We start from the raw sequence: 13,126 nt of genomic DNA, 5'->3' as shown, positions 1-13,126 counted from the left end.
AAAAATCACGTGTCTACAAGTTCGCATTCCACACGTTCTCAGGCATGTTAAGAGTGAGTTTGTGGTGGTAGACAGAGGATCGAAAAAAAAAAACTAGGAAGAGTTGAGATGGGCGCTCTGATACCATATAAGAACTTGAGCAAGATGAAGCAAAAAGACTATTTTATTAATCAATGATAATCTGAAATATACACACAAAGAAAGTAACAGCTTCAATAGAGTCCCTCCCACGATGGACACTATCCAGATATTTGTGAATATTCAAAATTGATCTCCTAAAATAGTGGAAACAGAATAACTACCTATACAATAAAAGTAATGCAGTAACAGTTAAGAAAACACAGTAATAAACAATATTCTAATAGTGAGTGAGTTGTCCCTATTTTCAGCTTTCTTAAGGATAACTCGGAGTAAATTTAATAGCATGAGTAGATTGGTGTAAGAAGGATTAGAGTTAGTTTCGAGATTGTAATTCTTGTAATCTGAATTTTGTTGAGACTCATAGTTTTAGTGGAGGAAATAAATCCTATAGAGATAAAGCTCATGATTTTCACCCTTTTGTCTGGTGCTTTCCACGTAAAATCAATGTGTTGTTATTTTACTACCCTTTACATTTCGCATGCAAAATAGTATTAAGAAACTGATAAGTAACCTAGTTCCAGGGGCGGATCTACGGTAGCGGGTGTGGGTTCCCGGGAACCCACAACCGCTACCGTAAGGCATATAATTAAATAAGAAATATTATTAAAAGATATAGCTATTTAAAGGTAGGAACCCATAACTAAACTGATGGATAGCTCATTGGTCAAAGGGTACCCATATGTATTTCCGGTACTCCAATGCGGGTTCGAATCCCCTTGGAAGCGTTTTTTTCTAAGCTTTTCAGCCTATGCTTTTAAATAGGTAAAATTTTTCTTTTTTTACTCTTTTTAGCTCATATTTTTAGATGGTCAGCCTATTTTAAAAAAAGGTACATCCAAAGCTTTTTATTGGAACCCACAAGTTTAAAATCCTGAATCTGCCTCTGCCTAGTTCATTTCTTCAGAGAAAATAAGACATAATCCAGTTTATCCCCTCTTGTGTTATTAAGTCGTGCAATATATCAATTTATAATGTCATTCAATTTGTTAGACATACTAATCTATAATGAACTTCACATGTTGATAAATCAAAACGAGAAACAATACGCATTGTTGATAATAATTACTTTTAAGAGTATGAGTACATAGAATGAACCAGAGAATTTGTTTTATAGTCTGTCAAAACATATTTTCTCTACTTTTCCTGTTTTATATATTCATAATGTACAAGTACAAGAACTTGAAATAAACAATAAACGATATTTAATCTTGTACTACAATATTACCAGTAATATGCCCAACAATCTCTTAATTCACCATTACAAACGACAAGATTTAATGCGTATCTACTTATATAACAATGATAAACTGCCCCCAAGATTTGTGAAAACACCTCACCATTACAATGACAAAGCAACTTGTTGCTAACAAACATCTGCTACCACAGGTGTGCAAAAAGGAAAATGAGGCAAGATGATACTCGAGATGCACAAGAATTGTTTTATCGCACAGTTATGTCATATGTCAGTTTGAGGCCACCGAAACATCATCTGGGATAGAAAGAGCTGTGAGAAATGTTGGCAATTGAAGCCGAATCACCTTCTCTATGGGGATAAGATGGCGTATCCCAAGGGTCATGAAGCTCCATGGTTTTCTCATCTACAAAGGGAGGATTAGTTGGTGCAGGTAACTCTTCTTCTTTCTTTACTAGCATCTGCAATGCCTTAGACATCGATGGTCTTAATCCCGGCACCTCTTGTGTGCACAAAAGTCCTACATGTACCATTCTTAGAACCTCCCTTTTTACATTGCTTGTATGATGGTTATGCAGCGTAAGATTTGGATCAAACAGTTCCTCTACTCTCTCATGTTGAAAATGATGCCATGCCTGTTTCATCCACGTCAATGGTTAAATCAACCTGGAAAAACATTCTTGACCATAATTGTATAGATCCAGAAATACATTAGAAGTAAATAGAAGAATTGTTTCACAACTCACAATCGAAATTAAGCTGTCAGAGTATTCAGTGTTTTTACTTCTATTATTCTGCCTTCCAGTAACAATCTCCAATAAAAGAACACCAAAGCTGTATACATCTGCCTTTTCGGTTAATTGGCCATGGGCCAAGTATTCTGGCGCCATATATCCTCTGCAAAGGAAAGACGAAAATTAACCATATGAGATAACTAATTAAACTGCTAGCTGTTAATTTAAGCGAACATAAGTTTTGAGCTAATAATTAAAAAGTAAGAGGAATGAATCACTACAAAGTCCCAGCAATAGCAGTGCTTATGTGACTCTTGTCTTCTTGGAAAGACCTAGCCAAGCCAAAATCAGCAATTTTTGCTCTGAGCCTCGAATCTAACAGGATGTTGCTGGCTTTTATATCTCTATGAATAATCCTCGTCTTGTTGTTTTCATGGAGGTAGACCAAACCTTCTGCAGTCCCTATAATGATGTCAAATCTTTTCTCCCAGTTCAATGTTTTGCCTTTGCTAGGGTCTGCCAGTTTCAACATATAATGGGAATTCTATTAAGTTCATGCTAGTAAGAATCAAGTGTGACAAAGTCATTGCAGGGGTGCTATAGAACAAAGTCTGGTAGATAGCTACTCACCAAAGATAAACCGATCTAGACTATGGTTCGGGAGGAACTCATACACAAGAAGGCTTTCAGGTCCAGAACAACTGCACCCTAATAACCTTACTAGATTTTTGTGCTCAACACTGCTAATAATATTGACTTCATTGTAAAAATCCGCAGCTCTGTGTTTGTTGTTGAAGAACAGCCTTTTGACAGCTATCTCTCTCCCGTCTTGTAGAACTCCCTGCAATATAAGCATATTATAGACACTTACCTGATGTGATAATGTGACTACCGGCACTTGAGAATTATAGTTCTGGATAAATTGAAAACTTAAGAGATGTTAACAAGGGCAATATTTTCAGCCAACTACCTTATAAACTGTGCCAAATCCACCTTGCCCAAGCTTGTTCACCTTGTCAAAAGATCTCGTGGCTTTCTCAAGAGTTGAATACTTGAAGTTCAGGCTGCTGTCATTAAGGGTCTTCACTAATTTCTCCACATCATTGGAACCTGAAAATGTCAAACTCCTTAGTTGCTTATAAGAAATATTCAAAGCTAAAGCCTTGGCTGAAATATTACCAAATGTTCTACCTTTTCGCTTCTTCTGTATTTGCTTGTTCTTCCACATATAAAAGGTGATAGTAGCTCCCATTACGAAGATGGCCACAGCACTAACAACAGCAATTATAATAACTACCACACTTCCTGAAAATCCATCAATCTATCAGCCACAAGGTCAACATTACAGTCACGGTGATGACTTAAAGAAAGGAAGAAGACTAAACGAAGATTACCTTTTGATGATGAGTCTCCACTGCTAGCTATAGCATTAAGAAAATTGACATCTGAGTACCTCATGAAGCATCCTGTGTACAATGCTCGGCCTTCTGACCAAGGTAAGCACCCCATCATGGAGGCAGATGCATTTTGCAAACAAGCTCGACACGAGTTAGCACTAATGGTTCTCCAGCAATCAGCTAGGACATATGCTGTCTCGTTCGTTGCCCCAGGCACTGCCACTTCAGCACGTGCATAGCCATTACTGTTTGGTGCATTAGCAACTGCTTGCTGGACAGCTCGCCTAGCAGTTTGCTGGAACAACGAACCCTTTCTGGTTTTATTTCCACAGACATGTCTGTCTTCAGGTCCTAAATACTGGTGATCGAATGTGTAATTCTCCGACCGCATAAAGCAGCCATCTAGATAAATTCGCCCTCCATTGAAAGGAAAGCATTGGGGAAGGACAGTTCGAGCCTCAGCATAGCATAGGGTACAGTCAAGTAAAGAAAGATCACCATAACACTGTGCTAGTCCATAGTTAGCATCCGGTCCACTGCCGGTGAGTGCAACTCCATAGCCTCGGGTTCTCATTTGCCCACTTATGGTTTCCATTGTGGCAATAAAATTCGGGACAAAAGCTGTAGCATTATGCTCAACCTGGTTACCACATATGATCTGGACCGTCTGAGATCTAGGTTCAGCTTCTGATACATTTGGCAGAAGTAAAATAGACAGAAAAACAAATAGTCTAAACGCAACTAATGTCATCGCTTTGTCCATTTCCCGACTGCAAGATATTAGATTGATGAAATCCCTGCTCAACATCGGTAGAATTTGAGTGGACTAATAAGTGAAATCAATCAAATATAAGAAGATCAAATCACTGCATTAAAGCCATGAAGAGTTATAGCATTATTGAATTATTGTGTTCTTTCTTGAAAATGTTGAGTAATATGAAAACCATGAAGAATTGATGAGGTAGCTTCCTTTCATCATTGCCAACAAAGTCCAAAGAGTACAATACAATAATGCCACCTTCATTACCACTTTTATTGACAATCATTGAGCCATCACAACAAAGTCTTGTTTTCACATTCATTTCTCAAAATATGATCTTTTTTACTCAAAGAAAGATTTATTTTTATTTTTTTTGAGAAAAAGAAGAAGATCAGAAAAGTTCAGGGATGTAATTACTGTAGCATCCTATTTATTAAACTAAAATTCAAGTTACTAAGTTGTAGTTTGACCATGAATATTTTTTACTTTCAGGAGTTGGAATACCAAAAGTCATGTTTTGTCATAAAATTTAGGAAAATTCCGATATTCGACTTGAGAATAAGTTCCGGAATTTGAAAAACACTAAAAAAAAATTATTTTCATTCCAAATTATTCGCAAAAATTAAAAAACTACTCTAATTTATATTCATGGCCAAACATAACTCTGATTTTCAAATACCATTTTTCACGTTGAGTACAAAATCTACCTTTTCAAATTTCATAATTTTTATGGCCAAATAAATCCAAATAAGTCCCACTTATATTGATGATATGACTATCAACTTATTTTGGTGATACGACTATAGTCTATAAAAGTTAAACTCATTAGTTTGTTAAACTCATTAGTTTGAAAATACTCGATGCAAATGATAATAAATACTCCCACAGTTTCAAAAAGAATGACATAGTTTAAAGCACAAAATTTAAGAAAATAAAAAAGATTTTTTAATCTTATGACCTTAAATTAAAGTTATGTCAAATGTATCAAAATGTCATTTAATGTTGTGGTCCTAAATATGTTACGTGAAAAATTGAAATTAAAGTATTGCCAAAAAAAGAAAAAAATCTTTCTTTTATAAAACAGATTAAAAAAGAAAGTAGGTTATTATTTTTTAAACACATAAATAAAATAGGAGAGAAAAAAGGACAGCCCGTGCACTAAAGCTACCGCTATGCGCGGTGTTCGGAGAAGAGCCCCACCACAAGGGTGTATCGTATACAGTCTTACCTTACATTTCTGCCATAGGCTGTTTCCAAAGTTTGAACCCGTGACCACCTGATCACATGGCAACAGCTTTACCAGTTACTCCAAGGCTCCACTTCAAATAAAATAGGAGAGAGAGTTGATAATTTTGTTGTGTTCCATCTAGAAACAAAAGAAAGGTCACGCATTGAATGACTATTACCAAAAGCCAACAAACAATGATTTTCATATGTAAAAGTGAGACCCCACCTCAAATTACAACTTGGCTCAATCCAGATACTAATAATAATAGGATAGTGCTAAACGGTCACAAAAATCTGGCCCAAATTTGTTCACAATAATAAAAAGATTATATTATCCTTTTCTTTTAAATAGATAAAGTTATTTAATTTTTAAAGTAAAAAGGTAAAATGTCCAAAAGTTAACTAGTTCATAGTGTGAATATAACTTTTTTCTATTGTGACCAAATTGTGGCCAAAAGGACTTTTCCAGAATAATAATAATAATAATAATAATGTTATGAAATATAAAAGAAAAAACAGGAAAATATAAAGCAAAAACAAGAATAAATAGAGAGAGAAGAGGAAAGACTTCTTTATTTCTCTTGAGGGATCAGAGATCATAACATTGATCATACAATGAACAAAATTCCTCTATTTATAGGAGAAAATACTCTTAATTTCTGACTAAAAAATAGATACTTCAAATCCTAATAGATATCAACTAGATCTTGATAGATCTTGATAGAGATTCACTATAATGTAAATACATTTATAACACTCCCCCTTGAATATCTAGGTAGATAATGTGTCTCATTAAAACCTTACTAGAAAAAATCTGGTGGGAAAAAAAATCTAGTGAACGAAAAAGAGTACACATCTCTAACAATACGCATATAGGTTGCCTCATTAAAAACCTTATAAGGAAAACTCAGTGGGACAAAACCTCGTAAGGAAAAAAGAGTACAGTGCGTATTCACTCCCCCTAAGGAGAACATCTTGAGCCTTTGCATCCCAATCTTGGGCACATCTTCTTGAAAGTTGCAATTGGAGAAGATTTGGTGAATTAATCAGCCACATTATCACTTGAACGAATCTGTTGCACGTTAATATCATCTTTCTTTTTGTAGCTCATGTGTATAGAAAAGCTTTGATGAAGTGTGATTTGTTCTTTCTCCTTATATGAATTCTCTATTAAGATATGTTATGTATGCTGCATTATTTCTATATAAAATTATTGGTAGATTGTCATATTTCACACCACATTTTTCTCGAATGAAATGTATAATGGACCTCAACCATACACATTCTCGGCTTGTTTCATTAATAGCAATTATCTCAACATGATTTAATAAAGTGGCTATGATAGACTGCTTTGTATATCTCCAAGATATGACAGTATCCCCACGTATGAACATATTGCATGTTTGAGACCGAGATCTATGCGGATTAAATAAATATCCAACATTAACATAATCAACAAGTCGGGACTGCAAGCTTTAGAATAAAATAAACATGTATTTTATCCCATTTTGATGTCTCCTATTAGGAACAGAAATATACCTTGCTGATAAAGTAACCGAAAGGCTATATCATGCCTTGTAGTATTTGCAAGATACATTAGTACACCAATTGGACTAAGATATAGTACTTCAGGACCACTCCAATTCAGTATGTTTCTCATTTCAGGAAATAATCTTATTACTTTTGAAAACTCTCTAAGAATTTCAATAATTTTCAAGCTATAAGCTTATACAATATAAGGATTATCAATAAGTTTCCCAGAAACTTTTATATTTTGAATCCTTAAAGAAGTTTTCATATAAATTTTGTCAAGTGACAATATTCAACATTTCATGTGTGATATCTTCAAGTGTCTAGACTGCAAATCAAATAAGTTTTACGCTTACCAAGATGCATCATTTCATGTCACTTGATATATGTTTCTACGTCAGCATGCTTAAATAAACATAGAATTTAGATCCTCATAATTTTTTACAATATTACGTCAATATTGTATCAAAGATATCATCGATGATATATCATTTTATATCGGTTCACAATGTGACATAACATTTTGAGATCTCATCACTTCATTATTTTTAGGTACCTGAACCTCTCATAAGGTTTCATGAATTGTTATGTCGTAGGCTCTTCAAGAGCACACTATCTTCTTATTATGATTATTTACTCCTTATCATTCTCAAGGATTATTTAATTTGAAACCAATTGGTCTACCACGCTTCATGCATGCGTAAATTTTATCCTTTATGAACACAAAATAGGAGTACTTGCAGCTTAGATATGAGATTAAATTTGAGTTAGTAAATGCTTCCGGCATATGACTTGAATTATCTTTTGAATGAGGATCTGATGAATAAATAGAGAGAGAAGAGGAGAGACTTCTTTATTTCTCTTGGGGGATGATAATTCCTAACATAATTCATTACCGCTTATACTCTCCCCCTTATGTTAGGAAAACTAACATACATCCTCTACTTCTTTGAGGAATCCATCTTTGTGCATCATGGTATATTCATTAATCGTATACCACACATCAAAACTATTTAATAGAATAGTTGGTTCCTAACCTTGAACTAATTGAGAGGGAAGAAATAATCATAATTTATTGGTCTAATGCATGCAAGTCCTATTGTATGCAACATATCATATTTCAGACCAACACATGAAACTTTGTTCTCATTAGTAATGGTTCAGCAATTTATGGAAGACATTCAATGCTAAACCATCACCATCAAGATGAATTATCTTGATTACACAATCTGAAAATTATGCTCAATTTATATTGAGCAAGTAACTTTATGAATGTCAAACATAGGTTGACAATGAATATACATGTGATTATCTTATATTGATGCATTTTAATAAACCACATGATAGGTGAATGGGCTCATATTCACCTTTTATACTTTTCAGATTTTAAGGGATCCAGTCCCAAAATTAGTTGGTCCAACCAACGTATCATGAGAACAAGCAACATTAAAGTTCATGAAGAATTTGCAAATTCTTCAATATATATTTAAGACTTAATATACACATCTTTGGGATGTCGTAATCGTTCATGTCAATTTATGAACTTTTATACTAGTAAACTTCAAGTTTACCATGATATGTGTCTTTTTGCTTTAGTAAATTTCAGATTTACTATTATATGAACAAATTTTAGATTTACTACTTTTTTGAAATAACTCTTCTCAGTTATTTTGCCTCATTTGAAGATGGGGTGGGTTGTGATACCATCACAATCAAGTGCACGTTTGCATTAATAAGTTTTTCATTCCCCAGGAATGAAATATAATCATGCCTTAAACGTATCAAATTATAATAGCCTGTACAAAAGCAAATTGAGGCATACATATGATTTATTGCTACCACATTCAATTCAAGGAATGGAGCATATTTAATGGGACATGTTTCACCAAATACCCATTATTTTATCTTAATCATCATAATATCATCAATATGGTGCATTAAGATTCAAACTCAATGTCTTATCGACGTCTTAGGCATAAATCGATGAGACTTGAACCCAACATCTTAATTTATGATAGTGATAAACAATATAATATAGCAGTACATTCATTTAAAATTGCACTAATTGTGTCCCCGTGCAAACAGAAAACACCAAAGTAAACGTAAAGGAATATGTGTTAGAATAAATAAAATCAATAATACCTACTAAAATAAAGACTTTTACCTTTTAAAGGTCATGGATTATGAAGACAGAAAGATAAAGGAATTTCCTTTCAGTATGTATTGCCTTATAGATACAGTAACTTTTTTTCAATCAAAACTGTACCTTCAATGATCATTGACAAATGATCTCTTTAATTTATGTATCTTAATTAATTAGAGACTTATGTTGATAACCTGTTATGAAATATAAAAGCAAGAACAGAAAAATATAAAGCAAAAACAAGAATAAATAGAGAGAAGATAAGAGACTTCTTTATTTTTATTTCTCTTAAGGAGATCATAACATTGATCATACAATGAACAAAATTCCAATAGAGGAAAATACTCTTAGTTTCTGACTAAAAGACAGATACTTCAAATCCTAATAGATATTAACTAGATCTTTCTTAGTTTCTGACTAAAAGACAGATACTTCAAATCCTAATAGATATCAACTAGATCTTAATAGACATTTCCTATAATATAAATACATTTATAACAAATAATAATAATAATAATAATAATAATAATTATAATAATAATAGTAAAAGACTAATATACCCAAATTGACCAATTTCACAATTTTACTCATCTTCAAAACAAATCAAATGTTCGTCTTTGCTTTTTTTCCTACTTGCACTTCTCTTTATTTATGAACAAACTTACAAAAATGGGGATTTTTATTTTGTTTATTTCTAGTCAATTCACCATAACAAAGTTCCAAGGCCAAAGAATGATCTTGCAGAAACAGAAATTTCCATATAGTAATTGCATAAAAAAAAAACTAAAATTAAAAAGAAAGAACAAAAACTTCAAAATCCTCAGAGTTGAACTGAATTCAGATAATTCTCAATTTGACCAGTTCATTTCACATTCTTGGAAAAATATATACATAAAAGAATAAAGTGAAAGCTAAACGTAGAAAAAGCTCTTTAACTCAAAACATAAAGGGAAACTTCATATTTCTGAAAGTAATACGACTTAAAAAAAACAAAATTCTTACCTTTAGTTTACGTGGGGTTCATGAAAATTCGATTTCTTGAGCAAAATCGCAGGAGAAAATTGTACAGCAGTGGCCTTAACAACTCAGACAAAGTGGCAAAGAAGAAGAACAAATAGGAAGGATAAATAAACGGATGAAATTGAATAAATTTGATTAATAATTGGATGAGGAAATAATAAATGAGATAGTGTAAGAAAAAGAAAAAGAGATACTCTTCTTTCGCGTTTACTTGCCCCAGTTGTTTTAATTTTCTTATCTAATGAGTTTTATTATTATTTTTTTTTTCCTACGTTATTGTTTCATTACGATTTTATTTACTATTCTTTATTTTGAGCTGAGAATCTATTGGAAACAATTTTTTTATTTTTTCGAAAGTAACGAACTACATACATTTTACCCTCCTCAGAATTTACTTTATGAGAATACACTGAATTTATTGTTATTGTCATCATCTTTCTTAGGTTATTCTTCGATTTAAATAATTAAAAAAATTAATCCAATATTTGTCAAACTTAATGGAAAAGACTTTTAAATTATGCGCTTCTTTTAACCGAAATTTCTTTTACTGGTTTTTGACCGTTGATATGTGAATTTAAGTGAGCTTTTTTTCTAAATAATTTTTTTTTTATGTTTATTGATTGTATAATATAAAGTAAATTTTCGATCATGGATATGAAGAAAATTCTGTTGGGAGCGCTACCCCCAAATAGGATCCTATTCGGTGTGAATTCGAATTAGTCGGACTCTAATATGGTATCGAAAACCGGATGGAAAACCAAAAATATATATATAAAGTAAACTTTACAGAATTATTAGAATTGAACTTTTGATAGAAAGTTATTTGTCTTATGTTTCACGTACTGAGTTTTATTTATTATGGATAATTTTTTTTTAAGTGATGATTTGATCATGTATGAAAATAAATTGTCACTATGTATTGAATCAAATACTAGTACTATATGATTTAATTTAAATACACGAGGAAGTAAAAAGTTTGTAATCTTATTGCATTTTAAACTTTCATAGTAAGTTATATGTTAGTTTTCTCGTTATTAATCCAATTTTATATAGATGTTTGTGTGTAATTATTTCTTAGGTCAGTTATAGGTGTAAAATAATAATAACATTAGCGATAATATGTAAAAGTTAAATTTGATGATTATATGCAAATTACTAATGGAATATTCCCTACATTTTCACTATAATCTAGTCCAACAGGGTATCCACTCTCTTTTGTAAATAACTAGATATCAGAGCCCGAGCCACCACGAGGTTAATGTGCTACTTTTTGAATATTATATGTTAATTTTTGTCTCAATTTATATGTCAGTAATGAAATATTTCAGAAAGTCAATCAGATTTGTTATATATAGTTTTAGATATTTTAAGTTGTTAATTATATTATGATTTATACAACTTTCAACGTAATTTTTAAGTAATATCATTTTATCCTAATTAGCATGATATCGATAATTATTGTAATTTATAATACTTTTTTGACGTTGTAATTTACTATTTTAATCCGTTTGCTATTGTAATTTGTAATACCTTTCTTTTTCAAACTTTTGTGATATTGATAGTGAATTTAGACTTTAAAAGTGATTGAAATTTCTAATTATTGTAATTTATAATATTTTTTTATTTCAATTTAAGCGACACTGATATAATTTCAAGAGTAACCAAATATCACAATTGAAATAGCGAAGCTAGCATGTCTTGAATGATTCATAATAACTATTTAAAGCGATATATAACCAAATTGCTATAAAAATACTTGTGAATTTTTTTTTTAAATGGCTCTCACATAAGATGTCAAATTAATTTAAAATATCAAGATTATCAATTTTTAAATGCTTAAATGACTCATAATAATTAATTATAAGTGATATAGTAAAATTACAGTTGAAGCAGCTAAAATAGACATGTCATAAATATCTATTTTAATTTTTTAATATTTATTATATTTTTATTAAATATTATTAATTTTTTAATAAGTAAATATCATAGCAGCAGCTGAAAGCAGACAGATCGAATGTCAACTGCCTGCTTTCAGCCGCCTACTCACTTATATTACTTATATATAAGAGGGAGTTTGGGTGCTGAAGCAGGCAGCAGATCGACATGTCTGCTTCAGCTGCCAACTTCAGCTGTTTTAACCGTGTTTTTACTGTATCACCCCTAAGTACCTTAAGGCAGTATGGTCAGTGTGTACCACTACCTTGGTACCTAGAAAATATGCCCGAAACTTCTCAAAAGCATACACCACTGCTAAAAGTTCCTGCTCCGTGATCGTATAATTCTTTTGAACCCCATTTAGGGCCTTGCTTGCATAATATATCGGATGAAACAATTTCTCTTTCTTTTGTCCGAGAACAGCTCCAAGTGCTACTCTACTGGCATCACACATAATCTCAAACGACTTCGTCCAGTTAGGAGCAACAATAATTGGAGCTTCCACTAGCTTCAACTTAAGGCATTCAAAGGCCTTTCTGCAGTCATCATCAAAATCAAATTTGGCTTCCTTGTCCAAGAGTTTGCAAAACGGGTTTGCAATCTTTGAGAAATCCTTTATGAATCTGCGGTAAAATCCTGCATGGCTAAGAAAACTGTGTACCCCTTTGACTGAGATAGGAGGGGGAATTTCTCAATCACCTTAACCTTTGCCTTATCTACCTCAATGCCTTTAGCTGAAATTCGATGACCGAGCACAATACCTTCCTTCACCATGAAGTGACATTTTTCCCAGTTAAGGACAAGGTTGAACTCTTTACACCGTTGTAATGCCCGACTCAGATTTAGTAAGCACAGCTCAAAGGAATCACCGACAACCAAAAAATCATCCATAAACACCTCCAGGGTGTCTTCAACCATATCAAAAAAGATTGACATCATGCACCACTGAAAAGTGGCGGGTGCATTACATAACCCAAAAGGCATTCTCTTAAAAGCAAATGTACCATATGGGCATGTGAATGTCATCTTCTCCTGATCTTCAGAAGC

The 13,126-nt window shown here is 32.5% G+C and overlaps 1 protein-coding gene across 10 annotated transcripts; it reads right to left on the bottom strand.

Annotated features, from left to right (window-relative positions):
- Positions 1-1,320: 1,320 nt before the first annotated feature.
- Positions 1,321-10,366, bottom strand: LOC107847869 (cysteine-rich receptor-like protein kinase 2). Of its 10 annotated transcripts, none has more exons than XM_047399675.1 (9): positions 10,127-10,366; positions 5,453-5,590; positions 3,462-4,261; positions 3,259-3,372; positions 3,038-3,177; positions 2,698-2,908; positions 2,349-2,583; positions 2,080-2,230; positions 1,321-1,968 (listed from the first exon to the last, which is right to left on the bottom strand). In XM_047399675.1, exons 3-9 carry the CDS (start codon positions 4,225-4,227, stop codon positions 1,627-1,629), a joined length of 1,959 nt encoding a protein of 652 aa, XP_047255631.1. In that variant the 5' UTR covers positions 4,228-4,261; positions 5,453-5,590; positions 10,127-10,366; the 3' UTR covers positions 1,321-1,626. The 10 variants fall into 10 exon arrangements, with proteins under 10 accessions (XP_047255631.1, XP_047255639.1, XP_047255635.1 ...); XM_047399683.1 differs by having other exon boundaries at positions 1,321-1,999; positions 10,127-10,355; XM_047399679.1 differs by having other exon boundaries at positions 3,462-4,151; positions 10,127-10,355.
- Positions 10,367-13,126: the final 2,760 nt, after the last annotated feature.

Source organism: Capsicum annuum, chromosome 11, assembly GCF_002878395.1.
Source record: "Capsicum annuum cultivar UCD-10X-F1 chromosome 11, UCD10Xv1.1, whole genome shotgun sequence".
Taxonomy (NCBI): Eukaryota; Viridiplantae; Streptophyta; class Magnoliopsida; order Solanales; family Solanaceae; genus Capsicum; species Capsicum annuum.
The sequence above is the reverse complement of the archived record's forward strand: the minus strand, read 5'-3'. Positions and strand labels throughout refer to the sequence as shown.

Bases quoted from the DNA above. Each gene is read 5' to 3' on its own strand.
- LOC107847869 (XM_047399673.1), bottom strand. From the start codon at position 4,272: ATGTTGAGCAGGGATTTCATCAATCTAATATCTTGCAGTCGGGAAATG. The intron at 2,909-3,037 runs GTAGTTGGCTGA...CTTATATTGCAG, and splicing joins GATTTGGCACAGTTTATAAG to GGAGTTCTACAAGACGGGAG. The intron at 1,969-2,079 runs GTGAGTTGTGAA...TGGATGAAACAG, and splicing joins CTGACAGCTTAATTTCGATT to GCATGGCATCATTTTCAACA.